Here is a 23217-nt window from a genome sequence, read left to right as displayed (position 1 = left end):
TACGGTTAGCCCCTCAGAAGGGGAGTTCTGTCTCCGGACTTCACAGATAGGAAGATGGAGGCCGTTCTCAAACAAAACTTTGAAGCCTCCTCTACCGCCTACCGAATGTCCCTGGGAGCAGCTGCCTGCTTTGCAAGAGTATCTCTTCTGGCTGGGAGATCACAAACCCCTAAAGGAGAGAGTTCACCCTGACTTTGGCTCCATTTTAATGACTGTCTCTCTAGCAACAGTTTTGCTAGTGGGGCCGGTTTTGTCCAGTGTCAAAATTAATGATCTGGAGGATGGCGTGGATTGCCCCCTCAGCAAGTTTGCAGATGACACTAAACTGGGAGGAGTGATAGATACACTGGAGGTAGGGATAGGATACAGGGAGACCTAGCCATATTAGAGGATTGGGCCAAAATAAATCTGATGAGGTTCAACAAGAACAAGTGCAGAGTCCTGCACTTAAGATGGAAGAATCCCATGCACTGCTACAGACTAGAGACTGAGTGGCTAGGCAGCAGTTCTGCAGAAAAGGATCTAGGGGTTACAGTGGATGAGAAGCTGAAAATGAGTCAACAGTGTGCCCTTGTTGCCAAGAAGGCTAACTGCATTTTGGGCTGTATGAGTAGGAGCATTGCCAGCAGATCAAGGGACATGATCATTGCCAGGAGGGATAGGTCAGTGGTTTGCGCATCGGCCTATTAAACCAGGGTTGTAAGTTCAATCCTTGAGGGGGCAATTTGGGGCAAAAATCTATCTGGGAATTGGTCCTGCTTTGGGCAGTGGGTTGGACTAGATGACCTCCTGAGGTCCCTTCCAACCCTGATATTCTATGATTCTATTTATATTGTAAATTTCCTTCCTTCTTGACCAACCAAAGGGAGGAGAGTTCCATCTGGACAGAGGTACGCAGACTTTTTGCCCTGAGGGCCACATCAAGTTTCCAAAATTGCATGGAGGACCGGTTGGGCAGGCTGTGCATCCCCAAACAGCCAGGCTTGGCCCAGCCTTTGCCCCCATCCGACCCGCCCTGCTTCTCACCCCCTGATGGCCCCCCAGGACTCCCACGCCATCTATCCCTCCCTCCCTGTCCCGCTGAATCCCCTCGGACTCCTCACCCCTGATTGCCCTTGTCGCCCCATTCAACCCCTCCTCTCATTCCTGACTGCCCCTGCAGACCCCTGCCCCATCCAACCACCCCCAAACCCCTGCCCCTGAGTGCCCTCCCATCCTATCCAACCCCCACCTCCTTTCTGACTGCCCCCTGGGGACCGCTGCCCCCATTCAACCCCCCTATTTCCCACCCTCTGGCTGCCCTGACCCCTATCCACACTCCTGCCCCCAACCACCACCCCGAACATAGGCGCTGACTCTGTGGGTGCTCTGCACCCACCGGCAGCCAAGCTCCTCGCCCCAGCTCACCTCCGCCTCTGCCTCCTCCCCTGAGCGCACCCATCCCTGCTTCTCCTCCCAGCACTTGCCACCACAAAACAGCTGTTTCGCACTGTAACAAGCTCTGGGAGGGAGTGGGCAGCGCGGGTTCGTGGCGCGCTCAGGGGAGGAAGTGGGGAAGAGTCGGGGCTGGGGTGAGGATTTGGGGAGAGAGTTCAATGAGGCAGGGAGGGGGTGGAGTTGGGGTGGGAACTTTGGGGAAAGAGTTTGAATGGGGGTGGGGCAGGGGTGGAGTGGAGGAGGGGAGGGAGTAGAGCACGCACCAGCACCAGGGGAAGTTGGCGCCTGTGACCCCAAACTCCCCTGCCCTCTATCCAACCCCTCCTGCCCCCTTAAGTCACTGCCTGGAGCACCAGCAGCATTTCTATTGTAGACATGGCCTGACTTTTGATTTGTATTTCTTTGTTCATTTTGTTAGTGTGTGTATTGCCTGAGCGCAGTGTAAACTTTTATTCCTCCCTTATTTGTCTTAGGTCACTTAACCTTTCTCCTTGTGTCCATTCTCTTTGTCACTTTATCGCATTTGATTTTATTCAGTTCTTTGTTCCAGACTTTATTCTGCCAGTGGATGCCTTTATTTTCCCTGCTATTTCTGGTGTCTTATCTAATTACAGAACTAGCTTTTGGCCACATTTATTTATATTTTCTCTATGGTTCCAAACTGTATCTCCTCTGTTTGAAAACAAAGTGAGGGACAGAATTTCCCTTGGGTGCCCGAAGTTAGACTCCGAAATCCGTATTTCAGGCACCCAAATAAGTGTCTTGATTTTCAGTGGTGCTGAGCACCCCCATTTACTTAATCAGGAGAATGAAAAAACTAGTATTACACTTGCTACTGACACTTTTTTCAGCAGCCGGTCCATCTTAATTTTATTTGGTGATGAAAATTTCAGAAAACATTTTTCTTTGAACATTTTACAAAAATGTCTTCATTTACTCAAATGATTTTTTAAAAGTGAGCATATTAAATGAGAGAGAACTGATGAGTATCCAGTTTGAGATTGTTGTACAGTTACCTATTAAATATCGAGTAACATTTATTAACGTTAGTAATATATCTCCAATGCACATTTTCCCCTTTGTAATACTGTTTAAAATGTTTTAACAGTTGTTGTTTTTTTACTAAATTTCCCAGTGTAGGCCTCTCAAGTTATTAGAGCAATGCCTTAAGTGCGAAGAACTGGGATTGGGGATTATCTGTTCAGAAATGTTGAGGGCATTTATTTTGTCTTTTCACTGTGTACTATGCAGGCACATACTTATGTGAAGAAGTTTCTGTGCTTACAAAGTGTATTAGGCTATGTATTCACTGCAGAGTTAACTCTAGTTGTTTAAACTCAAGTTAATCTAGGTTGAGTGAGAGGGTATGTCTATACTGCAGTGCAAGCCAGAGCTCAGATTTATGCTCAAGCCCTAATCCCCCTTCGGTCTACACACAAATATCTCAGACTCTGGCTCAGACTCAGGGCCCTAGGACCTTGCAAGAGTGGAGGTCCAAGCTCCCACGTCAATGCAGGACCCAGGGTTTGAGCCCTAATGCTTTGCAGGGTAGTGGTCTATGTAGGGGGGCATCAGTGGCTATACTGAGTGTCATGAGCAGCATCACCCACTTCAAGTCTGCCATGTCTGTCATTGTCCTCCTCCTCCTGCTGCTGCTGCATCATTAGTTCTGTCAGGTGCCTTTGGTGGGTCAGAAAACGCTGCCAAACTGACCAGCAACATCACTTGGAAGCGCTGCCCACATCCTGAAACAGGAGCAAAAGCCCAAGCAAGAGACGTTTCTGAAATGGCGATATCTCCATATTGCTGGCTCCGTTGGTTGGGAGTACACAGACCAAAATGACAACTCATCAGGAGGTGTTGGCGGGCTGTTCAAACTTCTTGTAACGTGCGGTGTGGACAGTCAAGATTTTCTCACACTGCCCCATGACAAGGGGCTAGAGCAGCCACATTTCAGGAGGACATTGGGATGTCCGGGATACAGTAGCTTGGAGTCAGGTCTGTGTACTGCAATGTGAACACTGGAACCCCAGGTTTGGGCTTCGGTTAAAAAAACTTTTAACCTGTTGTTGGCAATCAGTGTAGACGCTCAAGGACGGGGTTCTCAAACCCAGGCTCCGCTGATTTGAGTCCCGCTAACCCGGAGCTTACATTGCAGTGTAGACATACCACAGAGTACGTTTACACTGCAATAAAAACCCCACAGCACTGAGTCTCAGAGCCCAGGTTAGATGACTTGGGCACACAGGCCTCAGGCTGCAGGGCTATAAAATTGCAGTGTAGATGTTCAGGCTTGGGTTGAATCCCAGGCTTTAAGACCCTGTGAGAGGGGAAGGTCTCAGAGCGCAGGCTTCAGCCTGAAACATCTACACAGCCGTTGTATAGTCTGGAGGACAAGTCCTGCAAGCCCAAGTCAGTTGACCTGGGCCAGCTGTGTTCATGCCACAGGTCTTTTATTGCAGTGTAGATGTACCCACAGAGGCCTTCTACACTGCAAAATAACAATCAGGCTGCACAGAGTGATTGGATTAGCTGCACAAAGTGATTATCAGATGAGGAATTGTGCTAACCTGATCTGTAGGTTATATTTTCTGATGGGCCAGCCAACTCAGGTTAAAAGTACTACCACACTCAAGTTGAGTGTGTGTGTGTGTGTGTGTGTGTGTGTGTGTGTGTGTGTGTGTGTGTGTGTGTGTGTGTGTAATGGACGTGAGTTAGGGGCAACACTCGAATTATAAAAAAAATCCTAGTAGTCACACAGTGGATTTTGAACAGAACAGTATCTGACTAGCCAGTCAGGTGTCTATTGACCTACTTGCACACTCTTAAAATGTATTTATATAAAATATATATAATTATTAAAAAAAAATCCACTCATTGGTTTGTCCTCTGCATTTCTTGCATTGGGTTATTATATGTAAGCACTCAGGATTCACCGTAGATAGAGCCCAGTACTCAATGGAACAGGATACCAAGCAAGGTAAATAATCTTAACATGAACATTTAGAACAGAACATGGAACAATAAAGGGAATTGTTGGTTCATATTCCACTAAAGTCATTACATTATTGTTTTAAAAAGCAGCGGCAGCAGCTTGGCATTCTTATATCTATAGATCAGCAGAAAAGGAAGTGGTTAGTTGAGGATGTAAAAGAAGGTTAATCTAATAAGGAATAATAATCCAAAACAGTATGTAGCTATGGGGTGTGGATGACAAAAATGTATTATATTGTGAATCATAGAGTGAATCATAGGAAAAACATCAGTAGCCAGCAACTAGCATTTGTAACATGTTTTAAATATATAATTTTGGATATTTTTAGTATAATTAAAATATAATAATTGAAAAGAGCAAATAGTGTGTTCAGTAATTATATTCTGTGAAGTGGGGCCTAATTAGTGACATATAGTATGAATGATCCATGCTCCCTGGCAATTGTAAATTAACAAAATAATAAAAGGCTTTCATGTTTCATGTTGGAGCTGTGCAACTTAAGGACAAGTGATACAGCATATGGACTTCCTCTGCTTAGAAATTAACTACTGAACATTGTATCAGCTATCTTTCTGTCTGACTCATGCCTCCAGCTGTATTTCTGCCAAGGTAAAAGGTAAAAGTTTTGGACAGTGCTGGAATATTCCTAGCAAAAATGTCAAATCTTATGAAGTATAGATTGAGATGGGGTTTCCATTATACCCCCTCCCCTAAAATTCTTTGTTTAAATTCTTTGTGTTTCTTTAATTTAAAAAAAAATACTTTTCAAATTATGTAGACAAAGTGAGTGGATTTAAAGCAATGCTTCCAACAGCAATCATAATGCTCCATGCTGTTTGTGTGCCTGAGTGCGCAAATTAAGAAAGCAATATGTTTATAACTCTCTATATAAATGTACACAGACTACATACAAGTTACAGTAATGCAAACTGCTATGTTATGGGTGGGAAGAAAATAATGGATAATGTGGGAACCATTACTGTGAATTTCTTCTTTGTTGTGTGGGTAGAATCTTATCCGTAATATTGTATTAACATAACATTTTACATTTAATATACACCATTATTGTCAATTAATATTATTTGTATTGCAATAGCAACCAGAGGTCCCATTCAGAATTGGGCCTATTGTGCTAGGTAAAATATAAATAAAATTATAAAAATCTCATAAGGTATGTAAAACTGATGGACAGTATCAGCCTCATTGTTATAGTATGACAACTAATTGAGTTTGAAAAATCTTGGATAAATAAATGTGACCTATCTGTATACAGTTTCCAGGCTATTGGCCAGAGAACTAGTCCAAAAATAGCATTCACTCCTGCAAACACATATGTATATAAACAGTCCCTGTTGTGGCTCAACAGGACCAATCACATGCACGTTTTTCAGGATCAGGACTACAATTAACACAGATTTAAAATGATATCTTTCCTTGTTTACTTTTTCTTCCTAGTCTTCCTGTTTTCACTGTTTAAGACTGTGCCCATGAGGAAGCTATGTCTCAAACAATAGGATGCACCACTTTTCTGGTCTTTGCCATGTTCCACTAGTTCTTGAAAGATATGAAATTGGGGGAGCTATAGTAGAAGAACACCTTGTTCATGTTTTTACTCCTGCAGCTCTACTGCTTTGCCCCTTTATGTAACTAAATTTGAAAGTGTTAATGTATATGGTTTTATATATACGTTAGAGTTGCTGACACCTCCTTTATATTGTGCCAGGCCATGCTTGATTCTTTGTCTGATCTCCCTGAGTGGTATGGTATAAAGGAAATGCAAGCAAACTGGATAGGTGATTGTGTTGGATGTTATCTTGACTTCGCGTTAAAGGTGAGTCAGAAATTTGACCATCCCTTTCTTTGTGTGGATTATGCAAAATGACTGAAATGCATAATGGGATTTCTCTTAATATCTAGAAGACTTTTGAAAGTTAAGGATAATATTACATATTGTTTTACAAATATATATATATATATATATATATATATATATATATATATATATATATATATATATATAGTTTATTAAATGTAACATTTTGCATTATTTTTATTGTTATTGCACTATAACTTTCAAAGCTCATTGAAGATTTCCTGCAGAAAGATTGTGGCAGACCTTAGTATTTTTGTAAGTGAACTTTTACTTAATAACCCAAATCTGTGGCTGATCAGAATTCACAATTCTAATCCAAAGCAAATTAAGATGTGAGATTACTTAAATATATCAGGTTTAGTGGGAAGCTAACGTTATGAGACTACGTTTAATCACTGGATGGAGTAAAAAACAGCTATGTAGGGTTAAGATAAAACAAAGAGGACAGGTATGTTGAGCTGTGTTTCTGAGTGTTCTCATAATGATCATATAAGCTTCATGCATCACATTTAAAAGCTCCAGTTCTTCATTGTACTGGAATTTATTCATGGGACAAAGGTAGTAAAATTTTAGTAGCTTCTCATTAGTATAAAAAGCAAGAAACTGAAATCCTCATCCAAAATTTGTTGTATGAGTTCAGCAGTTTGGAACCCTGTAGCTGTTCAGTTCTGTCTGTGTCGCCTAGGGTCCACAAAGTCCACAGACGAGTGCTGAGAAGTTAACGTAGTAGTTCTTTCATCTCCAACCATTCCCAAGAAAAGCCAGCTGCATCAAGTATGAGTATTTTTGCTAGAGTGATTATTAGCTCTTGGGACAAAAATCACATGAAACTATTATTAATTCTTAGTAGGACTAAAGAAAAGCCAGTAGTATTTTGCTGTTGAGTCTTTAAAACTATTTTTGGTTAAATGCTTTGGGTACAGAATCTTCCTTTGCTCAATATTTGTTTTCCTTCCTAACATTGAGTCCTGCCAACCTGCATGACCACAGAAATTTTTGAAAGCAACAGAGTTGTTGAGGATGCACACATATACCTCTCAACCCCGTAGATATCAGTGTAGAGCAACAGGAGTAAGAGATTCGTTGTTTTTTTTCTTTTCCTCCACTGGAAATGAAGAACTCCCCTCTTGGGAAATCTATGCTAAATTGAGCCTATTTATATTGATAGTACTATTTATTGTAAATACTACATTTTAATGCAAACTAGAAAACTAGATACGGAGGAACCTAAAGAAAAGTGCTGGATAAAAGAGGAAGGTAGGTAAGGAGAACTTAAGAAAAGTACAGATACACTTTGCCCTGTGCTCTGTCCACAGAACAAAGAGAATATGACATCGTTTTGGAAAGATGCAAAAGTGAAATGACTTTTGATGATGATCAAGTGAGAGATTTTCAAAGGTACAAATGGTGTTAGGCACCTAGCTCCCAACTACTTTCAGTGAGAGTTAGGTGCCTAATTGCTTTGGCTTAATGACTAATGACTTTAGGTGTTTTAATTTCTGGGAGCCTAAATTGAAATACCTTAAAGGGGCTCTGCACATCTGAAAAACAGGCCACCTTAGTCAGAGGCTTCTGTAAATATATGCCTAGATGTGCACTTGAAAATTTCCTCTGAGGGCTCCATGTGGTAAAGCATTTAACTGGACCAAAATTCTGTAGCAATTCTGCAATAGCTTAATTGAAATGTTAAAAAATAGATTTTTAATTAATAAAATATTAAAATAAATATCAGTGTACAGTGTTCCCAGTGTTAGTCATATATTACACTTAATTTATTTCATATTGTGCCATCTTTTCCAGTTTTCATTATGTGTTGTAAGTACAAAATCTGCAGCATTTAACTTCACTGTAGAAATGTCAGTGGGGAGGCTGGAGATGGAAACAGTTTAAAGTTCTGTTTAGATTTCAGATTCAGCACCTCATTTAGATGAATAATGGGACAATTTCTGTCAGAACTATTGTCACAGGATGACTGCAGACTCCGAAAAATAAGATTATTTTCACTACCACTAGGGCCATAGCCATAATTTTTTTTAAATGAAAGTTTAGATTCTGGATCACAAGTCTGTGGCAAGGGATAGATTTTCATGGTAAATTCTGTAGCCACAGAATACACCAGTCCCTGAATAATGCTTACTGTGCATAAAGTCATTTAGTCATTTACTTATAATACATTAAAGTGATTTGCAAACATTAACTGTGATATTCAACCAATAGGTCTGATATAGTGCTTATTGCAGTGAATGGAAAGGCTCCCATTGACTTGTGTAGGCACTGGATAAGACTAAATACCCAAAGAGGTTCTTAAGTATGATTATCCCTATTTTATAGATGGGGAAACAGAGGCAAGAAAATTCTCTTTTCCAGAGCCACAGAGAGAGATGGTGTCTTAGTCAGGATTAGAGCTCTGGAGAGTTAACTTCTAAGGCTGCCTCAAATACACAGCTGACTGTGATATTGGGAGTTATCCTTGTGTATCTGATGGATTAATTGGGCCTTTAATGTGAATAGAAAGGAAGGTGTGGTATTGTATTAAGTTAGATAGACTATATAGGCCAAAAGTGTTCACATAACCCCAGTCCCTGTCCAACAATAAACAGTGTTAAACAAGGTCCTGGGTTTGGTACACGGAGACCACGGCCAACTTACTACCACAGCAACCATTAAAAATCCTTGTAACCTTTTATTAAAGATACAGAAAAGAAGGAAAAATAGCTAAAGCATTTGAAATCTGAAGTATTATGTAAGGCTTTCATTTTAACAATATCCCTTATTTTCTTTAGCTAGAGAGAGTTTTTAAATGGAAAAAAACCCCTTGTTTGACAATGTCCTACGTGGTGTTAATAACTATCCTTTTGGGTAAAAGAGAAGTTAGTTGTGATGGGCTGGAGTTGTTGCTTCTGCTGCTACTACTGTTAAAGTCCAATCTCTTTCATCCTAAGTGGTGTTTGGGAGTCAGCTGGAGCCAGCAGAGGTGGCGATGTTATCTGGGTCCCTTTCTCTAGCTCAGTCTGGTCAGGACATCTCAGAATTAGGGTAATGAAGGCCTGGGGTCCCAAGAGATTGTAGGGGTGGAAGCCATGAAGGTGAAGTTTACTTCAGTAGCCACCATTTCTGTTATTTCATATTGTCAATTCTTTCTCTATTTTCTCCCCCCCCCCACCCCCGCAAGTCTGTTTCTTTTAGCAAGGAGTGATTGATGGAATAGCCCAACCCCACATGATTTGTACACCATTAGGCCTAATATCTGATGCAGCAGTTTTGGTGCACTAACTTCCAGCTCCATACCATATGCTTTTAACAAACATAATTTGAACAGTCCTTGGATTATATCAATATGTGTGTGAGTTTCTGTTTGGACTAATTTAGTCTGTCTGTCTGTTTCTCTTGCACCTGTTTATAACATTCTTTATTGAAAACAATTTGACCTACTTTCCATGATATATTCCTAAACAGGCAAAAGTTATAGACCAATTGTCACAGCAGAAGGAAATATTAAAAACGGCATTTTAATGGAGAAAATTAGTAATAAAACTGCTCTGGAATACTTTCTGCTCTTTATCAGGTTAATGGCAAAGAAACAGGAGAGAAGCTAGCTGCCTATACCTATACACCTGAAGCCATTTATGGAGCTTCCCACTTATATGTTTTACCTGATCATAGACTACTGCATGCAAATAGTAGTCTGAAGGAAGTGTTGCAGAGTGAGTTTATCCCAGGCAAAGGTGAGTTTTTGGTCAGTTTTTATTTTATTCTGGAACTGTGATAGTTTTAGAGACTAATGTTAAAAAAAGGGAAGCATGAACATGAAAATTCCTGTTGAGAAACAATTCCTTTGATTCTTTGTACATGTCAAGTAGTATCATTTTACCTCGCCCTGACTTCAAGGACGGTGAGATGACAATGTCTGGAATATTAGTCTTAGTATTATAATGGTTGATAAACCTTTAAAGAATACAATTGGTTGCATGAAAATAGTGGGCCAGACCCCCTGTTTCTGTTCTGGGTCCTTTCTACCATGTCCAGATTCTGGTTGTAGTTGCCCAGTGGAAAATTGTCCTGGTGGATTGTTGCCTCCTCATTGTAATAAAGCTGGCAGAGTTAGCCATACATATCTCCCCATTCTGCCCTACCCCATCCCTGGGGTGTATAGGGCATGTGGGAAAAGATAGGAGTGTGGAGGGAGCAGGCTAAGATATGCTTTGTCACACTGATCGTCAGCTGGCATAACATCCCAGTGGAGTAAGTTAGAGCAGCCCCATGGCTGGCCTTGACTTACTCTGGAGCTGGCACAGACTGTTCTCCAGAGTAAGAGAGTTGTAACTGACTTCTTAACAGACACCACACTCACCTGGGCTAAGTAGAGGTATGGCCTGTTCTTTTGTTACATTTGGAAACTCACAATCAGGATGCCTTAAAAAGCAAATTAAGTACAAAATATACGTATTTTATTTCTACTTCATTCTGCTAATACTTGTATTTTTATTAAGTTGAAAAAATCTTATCTTGTGCACATGTGTTTATAATATAAGGTCAAATCCTCTGCTTTGCTCCTCTCGTGCTCATTGGAACAGATAAGGGAGAACCAGTTATATCTCCCTGACTCTCTTCCCAATGTCTGGCCTGAGTATAGATTTAGGGCTACTCTAAGTTCTCACACCTCACAATAGTCCCTAAGGGGCCATCTGCCTTCTATGGGTAGTTGGAGCACAGTGCATTTCAGCTACTCTTCCCCACCTGTGACATGCTCGCTGCACTGAGAGCTGTAGGGAGGGTGATATAGGAACTGGCTATGCCAGGTTTACAGCTGTTGGAGACTTGCCCACATGGGAGAGATCCCCAACAGGAAAGATAAGCCTGATTCCATCCCCTTTGCACCACTGTGCAAAGGTCAGAGCTGGCCAGAGAATCTTGCTCTGTGCCTTTAATATCATAATTGCATACTACTTTTTCCACCTCATTCAGTGACAGAATACCTGGCTCAGAGAATGAGGTAGCTGTTCAAGAATTATTTTTATCTTTGCTGCTCAATGTGTGGCCCACTGCCTCATTAACTTCATACTCTCCAACTTCTGCAAGGAATGAGGAAGGAATCCTACAGTGGAAAAAAAATAAGGTGAACATGTAATTAAAGATGATGCCATAATGTAAATGCGCAGGGAGCAGAGTTAAAGTACTTCCTGATTTGAATGGTTCATTTTTACAACCTTGATATTTTTCATATTGAATCAGAAGAAACGGGGGCTGAAAGGTATTGGTTATCCCGAGCCTCTTCCATGGGAGCCAGGAGAAACTGGAGCTGGGATATCAGAGGGATTCTATTGTATGATTAAAAACCACTATGCCTGTGAGAAATGCATGTTAAGCTCTTATAACTCAGCTAAATCAAAACAGATTTTCACTGGCCCAGAGAAAGGCACAGCTGCATCCTAGGGATTACATCCTTACCAACTTTTATATTCCTATGCCAGACGACTGGAGCGCAAAAGCTGTGCAGTAAAGATCACGTGTTATTTTTTTATAATGGCAAAAGTGTATTTTTTACACATTTCCTACACAAAAATAGTTGAACCATTGTTGCTTCAAGTTGCCTAAAGGAATTCACCCTCCTGTGAGACCAGATCTAGAAAATTTCAGCCAGAATGATGAAAGTTTGAGAAAGTTATAAGCAATTGAAAAGAACCTTTAAAATGGAAATAGTTACACACCTTGTGATGCACCCTCGGGGTACAGTCTGGACTGTGAGACCACTGTGTCCCATTAATTCTCCTCCCTGGGCTGTATCTTACAGTGTGCTAGTGACAAGCAGTAAAACCCCTCCAGGTGCTGTGCTCACTCAGTCAACAACATGCAGGGACACACCCAGCTAAGTTGCATGAATGCTCTGTAAGACACTCATGAATTATACAGTGAGAGGCCCCAGCGAATTTCCCCAGACTTGCACCCCAGAAATGTACCGTTTTATACAGCTCAAGACCTCTTCTTGAACAGCACGAGCGCATCAATTAGTTCACCACTTAGTCAAAGGAAAGTGGACATGCACCAGCCTTTGTGACATGGGGGGGGGCTAGGTAAACCCCATTCGGCACATGCCCTCTCTGAGGAGTCTCTGGGACAGTTGATTCTTATTGATGGGCCATCAACACATGTCTGGTAGGTCCTGATGTAAATCTGTCATATCAGTTCTTTATTGTCACTGAAAAGCTACTTGTGGGTGTTTCCCACTTACCACATATTTCAGTAACAAACACATAGCAATACTTCATAGAATATCAGTCCAACCCCCTGCTCCAAGCAGAACCAATCCCCAGACAGATTTTTAGCCCCAGATCCCTAAATGGCCCCCTCAAGGATTGAGCTCACAAGCCTGGATTTAACAGGCCAATGCTCAAACCACTGAGCTATCCCTCTCCCCCATTATCAAAAATAATAATATAAAGTGAACACTGTGCACTTTGTATTCTGTGTTGTAATTTAAATCAATATTGAAAATGTAGAAAAATATCCAAAATATTTAATAAATTTCAATTGGTATTCTATTGTTATAAGTCCAATTAATCACAATTTTTTTTTTTTTAGTTAATAGCATGAGTTAACTCAGATTAATTGACAGCCCTAGAATTTACTATTTTAAAGGGTCATTGTCAGCCAAAATAATGCGTTGGTCTGAAATTGTTGTACTAGCTGTTGTTTCAATTAATTTCTAAAATGAGTAAACCTGAAAGAAATTGGAGAACAATAATGTATTTCACTTGGTTTACTTTGTACATTTATCAGTTCTTTGCACATTGTCTGTTCCTCTGTTTCTACTATATAGTGAGTTAGTTTCTTTTATTTGTGGGGATCTTTCACATGCCATCAGGGAACAAAAAAACAGTTTTTTAAATCACAAAATTTGGCAGTGGGACTTACAGAAGCTTTTAACAGCTTTAAATTCATATTTTGAAATTGACTAGATTCTAAATTGAGCCTCTCCCTTTAAACAAAGAAAGTACTTTGATTCAGTGGGTTACTTCATAAGAAATTAGGATGCAAAGCACAGAAATTTGCATATTAATAAGTGAAATTCTTAGCACTGTTGGTGTCATATTTTAATTATTGTGATCTTTACATGTATTTGCAGACTGCCTTACGTCAGTGACAGCAGTGAACTTACTTACCAACCAGGAGGTTCCTATAGTCATCTCTGCAAAATCAGCTTTTGAGGGCTATATTGATACTAAAATAGGTAAGTGACATTTAAAAATACAAGAGCAACATTGAAGTTTTTCAGTTACCATTTTGGAACACTAGAACTGCTGCTGTAAACCTTGGAAGATAATGGCTGTCTTAGGGCCTTTAGAGGCAATATTCTTCCTAATTAAGGGAAAGGGAAAGGAAAGGTAGCTACGCAGAATTTGTTACAGGTCTGAATACAAAGAGACAGGGTAATATATTGTAATGAAAGAGAAAAATATTATAAAAAATTAATAAAATTAAAAGTTGACTGTAGTGAGACCCCAAGCTTGAAGACCTCCACATTTTCTCTTAAGAATTATAATACAAGACGTGAATATGAGTGTGTCTCTTTCTCACACATACCAAAACAGAACAGCATCAATGCTTGACAAAAAAAATATTTGCCAAAGATCAGACTCGTAGCAGTGTAGTTTTGCTATGCCTACCATACAATAGAACGTCCCAAAAGAAGATATCTTAAAAATTGCCTTACTTCAATAAATGTATCAAACTATCAATCCAAATTTGGCTTTATCTAGTTGTATTTGTTTTGATATCAATAAAATAATACAGAATGTACAATAATTGTGTTTGATCATGGTCAGTGATCTCAAAGCTGGGAACCTGAATGTACCATCCACAGGGCTCTGAGCTCTGTCTTGCCTTGCTACCTCTCCTAGACTCTCTTCTGCTTCTTTCTTTGCACCTTTCTGCTTTTATGTCCTGGGGAGGATGAGCCTATGTATGCTACCCTATAGGGCATGACCAGGCTGAGTGGCAAATGTGGAATATTAGCCCAAATGTGCAGCTTTCTGGAAAACAGGGGCCACTTCAGAGTTCTGATTGAACAAAAAGTCAATAATAAAATACAGAGTTCCTCTTGGTGGGTTCTTGTTAAATCAGTTTTTAAGTTCATTATGTTCTTATAAGTTGCTGAATTTTCTTAGAAATTCTTTATTAACAGTTATTAGAAAAATGGATGAATAAATCAAGTGATGTGACTAGCCTGCTAGCTGTGGTATTATGAGTTTCACAGCATGGGTTGGAACTCGTTAGCCCAATCATATAATAAACTGTATTATTATGCCCAGTTTAGAATCAGTAAAATGTAGGCGAGTGATATGAATTGTTAAAGTGAGAGATTTTTTTTAGGTTGTTTTTACCTTCATCTTATTCATCTTATTTTCCTTCACAAAAAAATTTTTTAGGTAGTCTTAAAAAGTGTAAAAGGTTAATACAGGTTAGGAAGATGCATCTGAACAAGTGTAGGGGAGGACATTGAGGAGGAAAGACAGAAGGGAACAAAAAAAAGTGTGTTTTGAATCTTTTCAATTTCTTTTAGAGATTTAAAAAACAAACAAAAAAACCTAACTCAGCTTAGTCCAAAAAAGTGTTTTTTAAAATTTTAAAGATTCCATGTATTGTCTTTCTCCTGTGTTTTCTCTGTCTTTCTCACTGAGTCAATCAATGCCTTCCTTTCTGGCATCCCCCTCTCAGCCTTTGCAAAGCCAGCCAGAGTTACACAGCCTTGTAACTTTTTAAAGGTATTCATCTTCTTCAAGATGTTAAACAAACTTGGCTGTTTTATTAGGAGGAGTCCAGATTTTCAAGAGTCTCCAAATTTGCATGTTCAGAATTTTAGCACATGCTTGTTTGTGTATGTATTGAGTTGCTTTGTATACACAAATTGCTTCAAACAGACATTTTTAAATGAATAGGTTATCTTGAAATTTACTTTCTTTGCACCTTTCTGCTTTTATGTCCTGGGGAGGATTAGGCTGTTAATCTGGAACTTTTGATAAGAACTAAATTCAATTAAAAATATTTTTAAAATATTGTATGAGTATTGATAGGATATTTTACTGCATCTTTATTAGTTTGAGGGTGGTATACCATTGGTATTAATATGACTTCCATGTGTCATATTCTTTATTGACTCCTAGTGAAGATTTGATATAACACAGTTCCGTTCAACATTTTTGTCCTGTACTTCCACTTTAATCTCCAAGGAGTAAATAACTAATACATCATTGTATTTTTGGGAGCCAAAGAATATCAAAGCAATTTCTGGAATAGGAGAGGCCAAATAATTGAGTTTCCCTAATATTACTTTTCATGACAAGCCTTTGTTTTGTTCACTGGCACGTACTTTGGTCTTATGTATGCTGGATACCTCCCAGATCTTCCCAGGAAATGCTGGATGCCAACTGTTGAGTTTTAATAGAGGACAGTAGCATCGTCATCTTCTCTAAAGAAAAATAGACTAAAATGTGGGAGCTGCTTTCCTCTATTTGTGCAGCATATGGTAAAACCACCTGTGGTGGATTGCAGGGGATTCTTTGACTTAGTAAGATACCGATATACCATGCTTTAATAGGGGTTTAAGAATGGCAATAGGGAGCTTCTGCTGTGGAGTTTCATATGATCCCACATTTTGGTTTCTTTTTCGTTTGTTCTTTTGTTTTGCAATTAGCTATCTGCTTATGTATTTCCATATATCGACACAGTTGAAATATTTAACATAATGGGTAGTTCCGTGGCTGAGTAAGGGTGTATGTGATTTTTTAATTCAAGTTTGTATTGCGATAATTCTAAGGTGGCTGGGTTTTTTAAATCATTTTTTGAGAGCCTCTAGATCTGAAAGATCAACAGTTGTTTCCAAGAATAGGAAGGAAAAAAGCCAGCCTCACATTTGGATTGGTCAATATATCTACTGTTCTGGCTGATGGAGGCCAACCTATTAATGCAGACTTATTTAAAAAATAGAACTGACCCCCCCAAAATGAAAACAAATTAACGTAGAAGGATATACATCATCGTGTTATATAGTATGTCAAACAACATATAATTAATATTTGAATATAAATATGTATAATAAAAATGAGGATTTTTTAGCTAACCACCAGAATGCTGTCCTTGTAGGTGAAACACAGCAGCTGCTGAACAGATTGCAGCTGTCAGGCAGTAGCATTGTGAACAAGGGTTATTTTAAAATAATACATCACTTTTTGATATTGGTAAGTGGCAGCAATAAAAAGAATTCTGTGTGGGTTAGAAAAGACTTGTATTCAAAATGTGTGAATGTCCCAGGTAATAAGGCATAGTGGGAAAAGGTGTCATCGGTGGCCTTAAATATTCTGATAGAATGGCTTATTCTGGCAGCAGTAAGAAATGCTTTCTCTAGCTTTATTCTGAATGTAAGGTTGACATTACTTTGAATTGGAATTACTGGAGATGACTTTGTCATAGCAAAGGATGAGATTTTAAAAAGAAGGGTCAGCAGTGTTGAAGGACATTGTCAAGTTAAGTCATTTTCTTTTTTTTAAAACCTTACCTTTGTTTTCAATAACACCTTCAGTTATTTTATAACAACTTACTATGTATTTTTGCTATTTGCTTAGCTTTTGCATTTCTCTCAATTTGGTAAATGAAAACAGATTAGTCAATTTCAGTTTTATTTTTAGTCAATTTCAGACCCAATCACTTTCAGGTTCTCCTGAGCTAGCACAGTAATAATGATTTTTGGGTTGTAAACACTATAAGAGAATGTTTTGTTTATAACGGTTGTCACTGAAATTTCACAAGCTTTTTATCAATTTTGTGAAATTTTGGCAACATTTTACTTGCCAATGTCTTTTTAAAGCCATTGGAAAGAAGTAAATACGTACCAATAGATGAAAATATTTTCCTCAAAAAAATTATGAGGAGCAGCCATGTGTTAGCCAATTATGGAACTGACTTTTTTCCTCTTCCATGGCTAGGAATTCCTAGTATTAATCCAGAAGATGCTGCTGTTGCTCAGAATCTGGGTCTCTCTTTCTCTGAAATCATTGAAACACTACCAGATGGTTTAGAGACCCTTGTCAACTCTGGAGAGGTTGGTGCACGTGTACTGCATTTCTTTCTAAAGTACAGTGATAGTGCATACTGAAACCCACTACTTGGAAAATGCCAAATATTTTGTTTTCAAGGCTTAGTCTTCAAAATTTTACATACCTGAAAGAACAAAAATGCTATAGTAGTGTAAATTTTACAATAGAGAACGAATAATAAATTCCATCATGAAAATGACTTGATGTTTTTTCCCGTTTTTCATTTACACATTTGTTGTTCTTTCAGGTAAAATGTTAATATATTAGTCTCCTTGGTTGTATTCACTGGAAATGTTATTACGGGCCATTTGATAGCTTCATGGCTGTGTAAGGATGTAACCCTAAACTAACGCTAAAGAGCTCTTGAGAGTCTGCATGTATTAATCTGAGGAAGAGGCGATTGTTGTTCAATAGGAGACAGGTTTTGTGTCTGTCTAACCTGGGAGGGATATTGAATGTTTAAAATATATGAAGAAGTGAAGTATAAAACCACCAAGAATGAATATGTGAGGGAAGGTCTGATTTACCACTCATACTCTTGCAATGTCTGCCTTGAAGTTCCAATATACTGGATGCATTGCAGTAAGGAGAAGCCACCTTAACTGCAGATATCTGGCCAACAGAGGCCAGGAGTGCTGAACAGGCCCTTCCTCAGCAATGACCCATTCAGCCTATCAAGGGAGTGATCTTGATAGGCTTTCAAGAGTGACCAGAAGGTTCGTGATTGACGTGTGGAAGACTGGAAGGTGGATGGGTGTAAACCAGAAAAAAAATGGGGAACCTCAAAAATGCTTGGAACCTCTGTCCCATCAGAGTTTGAGTGTTGGGTTTCTGTACTATGCATATGAAAAACAACATAATGGGGCTACTACAACATTGTCAATAGTAGCATATATTAATTATCAGTCTTTCTTTTTATCAGTTCACAGGCATGACTAGGCAGGAAGCTTTAAAAGCCCTAACTCAGCAGGCCAAAAATAAAGGAGTAGGTGGAGACCTAACAAGTGACAAGTTAAGAGATTGGTTAATATCTCGACAGCGGTACTGGGGAACACCTATTCCCATAATCCACTGCCAGACCTGTGGCACAGTCCCTGTGCCTTATGAGGACTTACCTGTGAAGTTGCCCAATATAACCACCTTTACAGGAAAGGGAGCCTCCCCTCTAGAAACTGTCCCAGAGTGGATGAACTGTTCATGTCCAAGGTGAGCAAATATATACTCTCCACTTGCTATAATTCTTCTTGCCATAATATGGCCTCTTACTGTTTCTTAATACAAGCTCTTTTTCTTAATAAATACCTACTGAAGGAAAAGCTCAGCTTTTTTAAGTGAGAGGAAAGAAAATGAGAAAAATAAAATAGTTTTTTCTCCTTCTTTCTCCACTTCTTTATAGTACTGCTTACTTCATCTGTTGCAAGATTTGTTTTCTCTTTCAACAGCAGAGTTAAAGCAAAGGTTGTAGGGTATATTGAGTTGTTTCATTTGCTTTTGTTAAGGAAACTAACATATTGATCAATTAATTAATAAGTCCGACAACAGAGATAAGATGGTGCTACTGCAGTAGAATCTTTTATAAAGGTTTACATGCCTGGTGCATTTTACATGGCAGCAAATAATTCAGGTTGAAGGAGTTAATAGGTGTATGATTCAGATTTTGGTCATACAGTTTGTTTCCCAGCTCTTTAAGAAGAAGCATGTAGTTCAGGTTTAGAAAGATATACATTCATTAGAGAAAACAAGATGTCTCCAGAGCTGGTTGAGTGTTGGGTACATTGGAGTTTGTGCTCACCTTCTGCAGGTGGAGAGAAGAGAACCCGAGGAATCCCTGATAGAAACCCTTTCCTTTCCAGGCATATAGTGAAACCCCGCTGTCAGCAGTGCTGGCCCAGCGACCAGGGCATTGTCAGTCTCTCATGCTTCATAACACAGAAACTGTAAATCTGTTGCTTTGGAAAGTTAGAGTATTAGCGTGATTCTCATTTGTAATTAGGTGGCTTATACAGGGCAGTTCTGTGGCTCACTGGAAACATGTTTGACTTGTTGATGATATACATTTTGAGTAAAGGAAAGACATACATCTGCATATTTCTGCAAAGAAAATGTCATTTCAGGTAGTCTTTTTTAAACACTGCACAGTAACTTGTTAAGGAATATGGATATTTCAAGGCAGTCTGACTAAATGAATTGTAATATTGAAGTAAAACTCTCAGCAATGTCTTTGTTGCCTGCACTCCAGGCTTCCCACTGATATAAATGTTGAAATGCCTTTGTTGTGAAGAGGGAACACTAGTTCTGATCTCCTCTAGACTATATACTCCATCTACATGCAGTATTTAATAGCTGGGATTAGGTGGATTAACAGGATGAATAGAGATAGGAAGCTGAGGTGACTCTGTCTGTGGACATAGAGATGTGTAGTTTTGAAGCTGTAACCAGTCATGTGTGGAAGGATGTGCATAATGACTTCACAGTAGTTAAGAATTATTCAGTGAATAGGCAAATGTCTGCCGTCTGCATGGCTAGCTGTAGGCTATCAGTAGCTGGAGTGTAGTGGCTTGCATGCTGTCACTATGTTAAGAACATAAGAAGGCCAAACTGGGTCAGACCATTGGTCCATCTAGCCCAATATCCTGTCTTCTGATAGCCAAATGCTTCAGAGGAATGAATGTTAGTCTGGATCTGTAAAAGCAGCAGAGAGTCCTGTGGCACCTTATAGACTAACAGACGTATTGGAGCATGAGTTTTCGTGGGATCCAACGAAGTGGTTATTCTATAAGGTGCCACAGTACTCTTTGCTGAGTAGAACAGGGTAACTTACCAAGTGATCCATCTCCTGTCATTCAGTCCCAACTTCTGGCCATCAGAGGTTTAGGGACACCCAGAGCATGGGGTTGTGTCCCTGACCATCTTGACCAATAACCATTGGGTGACCTGTCCTCCATGAATTTACCTAGTTAATGAGCCATAGCCAACTAGGGTGCAGGGAATTGCATAACTGCTATGTAAAGTATCCCAGAAGTTGATAGGCTGAGACAATTCTGTTATAGTATAATACAATATTTATTTATTTTGTAATAAACTTATTATTCTAGTCTCTGGGCACATGTACAGAATTTAATATAATTGACTCTTTAAACTAAAAAGTCAGCTAGAAACAAGATGCCTCCGCTGCAGTTATCAGGCTACAAGTAAAAGCTTGTTAAAAGAGATGGGCCTTGCACAGAGATCTGACTGGAGAAAAAATAAGCGGTGGTACTTCCCTAAGCTGTGCCTGCAACCCAAGCTCACCTACTCATGTTGCCAGAATGAGGCACCATTCAGGGTGAATTATGCAGATATTAATGTAATTGCCTCTCTCCTGTCTTATTTGTTTTGCTCAATTAAAAAAGTGTTGACACTGAATTATCATTGGTTTCAGAATTAGCATCCTATTGAGATGAATGTTTCAGACTGTTTGCAAACTCAGGCAGATGTGACTGTATCAACTCACATTTGGTTCACATTTTGAAGGTTAACTCCACAGTTGTAAAGGCTAGAGACTTTTTTTAATGGAAGTTTAGATTCTGGAGCATGAGATAGCAGTTATCAAGTAAAAATTCTGGGCTGCTAACCTGACATCACCACAGCAGTCCAACCCCCTGCCTTGTACCATGCATTTCAGGGTAGCAAACTTGGTTTAAGTAATCTGAGAAAGGAAAGAAAAGGCTTTCCACTAATCACACTCAGACATAAGTCCTCTGATACTTACCACTAAATACATGCATCTCACATGCCTCAGATGACCGGAAATTCTATAGCAAATATGCAGAGAGAGGGTGTCTTAGGTATTCAGGACCCCAGTCACATAAAGGTCTTATAGACCAAAGACTCACCATATCCCGCAGTGACTAGGAAGTTAGTGTTCCTGTTGAAGAGCTTATTTTATATGCTCTCTGTGGTTTACACTATCAAGCAGGCAGTCTCGTGTTGTGCTAGCTGAAGCTTCCAAGCACCGTAACAGGTTAGCGTTACAATTTTGTAAGTGTTAAACAGCCAGTTGACATTCTTTATATTATATATAGTGCACACAGGTTTGCAGCAGGTTGCAAAATTTCATTTGTGTTATAAATTTATCCTTATTTTAGCAGATACATACTTAAATACTGAGTAGTTGCAATAAATGCAAACCTACTTTTAAAAAAGTTTCCTCCTGCTGTTTGTTTCCATGATCAAATTATTTCTATTCATGGGGAAAGGAAAAACTATTCCAGCATTTAACTTCTCATTTTGAATCTGTTTTAGTCTGTACCTTCAATATAATACCTAGCAAATATTGATTTGTTCTAGCAGTAATCATGAATTAAAATATTACTATGACTGGGAAAGATTTGATCCTTCTCAATGAAAACTGGAATTAAACTAAATTTGTTTTTCCTGCAAATAAGTGGAATCCCAACTAATCAGGAAAAACAAACCATTTTATAAAACCAGAACCAGTGAAATGCAACCTACCATACTCTTTCTACTGGAAGTGGTCATGAATGATTTATCTGATAGTACCAGAAGAATGTACTGGTTTTTGAGTATCTTTCTATCCTTCTATTTCATGGCAAAATACTTTTTCCTTTCTCTTGGACTTTCATAGCATTTGTTTTATATCTTCAAGATGTGAAAAAAATCAGCATGTGATGTATTTTTTTTTCATCTAGGAGTGCTGAAAATGTTTCTATTCCCCAGGTGCAAAGGAACAGCAAAGAGGGAAACAGACACCATGGATACATTTGTTGATTCATCTTGGTATTACTTGAGATACACTGATCCTCATAACTCTGATAGGTAAGGCATCCAGGCAGCTTGCAGGCAGGACCATGGTCATATGGGTTTCATGTAACCTGGACCTGTTTTACATAGCAGAAGTAGAAAGAAAAGAAAAAACAAGCAGCCAGATGCTCTGGTAGTTCTACTGTCTGCTGGGTGCAGCAGGATGGGAGGCTGTCTGGGAACCCTTTTATGAGTTCCTGATTCTTTGCATGCTGACTGGCCGTACTCAAGCTAGAGTAGCCTTGGGAACTGTTCTGAACTGTGGAATAAGGCTATCAGCCCCTAATGGGACATGAAAGGGCCGAGACTACATGCAACTGGTGATCCACAGGTTTTACTCCTTAAGCTGATTACTTACTCTCCAGCAGTAGACCAAGTCTCTTATGTATGTGGTCATCAGGTGCTTTTCTGTCAACTAAGGCAGAAACAGCCTGTGTAACTTCTGTAATGTGGACAAAGCCTTTAATTTTCTCTTTGTTGTTACTGGTGTGCTTACATTCTGCCACTATCTAAGAATATAGCTAACCGGCTTCTGGGATTTATAGCAACGCATTCAGCTGGCAAGAGCTGATTGAGAAGGAAAGAAGTGAGAAATCAAGCAATTTTCCCCCAGAGACCGAAATTAAGAAAACCTCCAATCTAGGCTAGCCAAAGTCATGCTAATTTAGGTCCAGAGCTAAAATAAAGTATCATCATAGTGGCTAATTGCCATGTTACTACTTCAGTTAAATACAGTATTACAAAAGGAAACTCTCGATATGCTGTGCATTAGTGACTATAAAATAGGGCAGAGTGAGAGATAGACAAAGTTATTTATCTGTTTACTTACTCCATCTTCTATCGTACTAGCAAAGCTGATTGTGTCCTGGAGGTTCTGTCAAATCCAGCATTAAAGCAGGCTGCACAAAGACTGACTCAACAGTCCAAAATGTATTTTCTATACACTGTTCAGATTAGATTGCTGTCTGCAGTTGCTGGACAGTCAGCCTATGATTACTGCTTCTTGAATATTTTATGAG

General features: G+C 39.3%; 1 protein-coding gene across 2 annotated transcripts in view; it reads left to right on the top strand.

Moving 5' to 3' along the window:
• The window catches only part of LARS2 (leucyl-tRNA synthetase 2, mitochondrial), a 108939-nt gene that overhangs the window by 49747 nt on the left and 35975 nt on the right, over positions 1-23217 (top strand). For both annotated transcript variants that reach the window (XM_050937928.1, XM_050937929.1), the window contains exons 8-13: positions 6156-6263; positions 9871-10030; positions 13429-13533; positions 17285-17400; positions 18318-18601; positions 22115-22213. In XM_050937928.1, coding sequence (XP_050793885.1) covers positions 6156-6263; positions 9871-10030; positions 13429-13533; positions 17285-17400; positions 18318-18601; positions 22115-22213 — 872 coding nt within the window. The remainder of the gene's footprint in view (positions 1-6155; positions 6264-9870; positions 10031-13428; positions 13534-17284; positions 17401-18317; positions 18602-22114; positions 22214-23217) is intronic.

Source organism: Gopherus flavomarginatus, chromosome 2 (assembly GCF_025201925.1).
Source record: "Gopherus flavomarginatus isolate rGopFla2 chromosome 2, rGopFla2.mat.asm, whole genome shotgun sequence".
NCBI lineage: Eukaryota > Metazoa > Chordata > Testudines > Testudinidae > Gopherus > Gopherus flavomarginatus.
The sequence above is the reverse complement of the archived record's forward strand: the minus strand, read 5'-3'. Positions and strand labels throughout refer to the sequence as shown.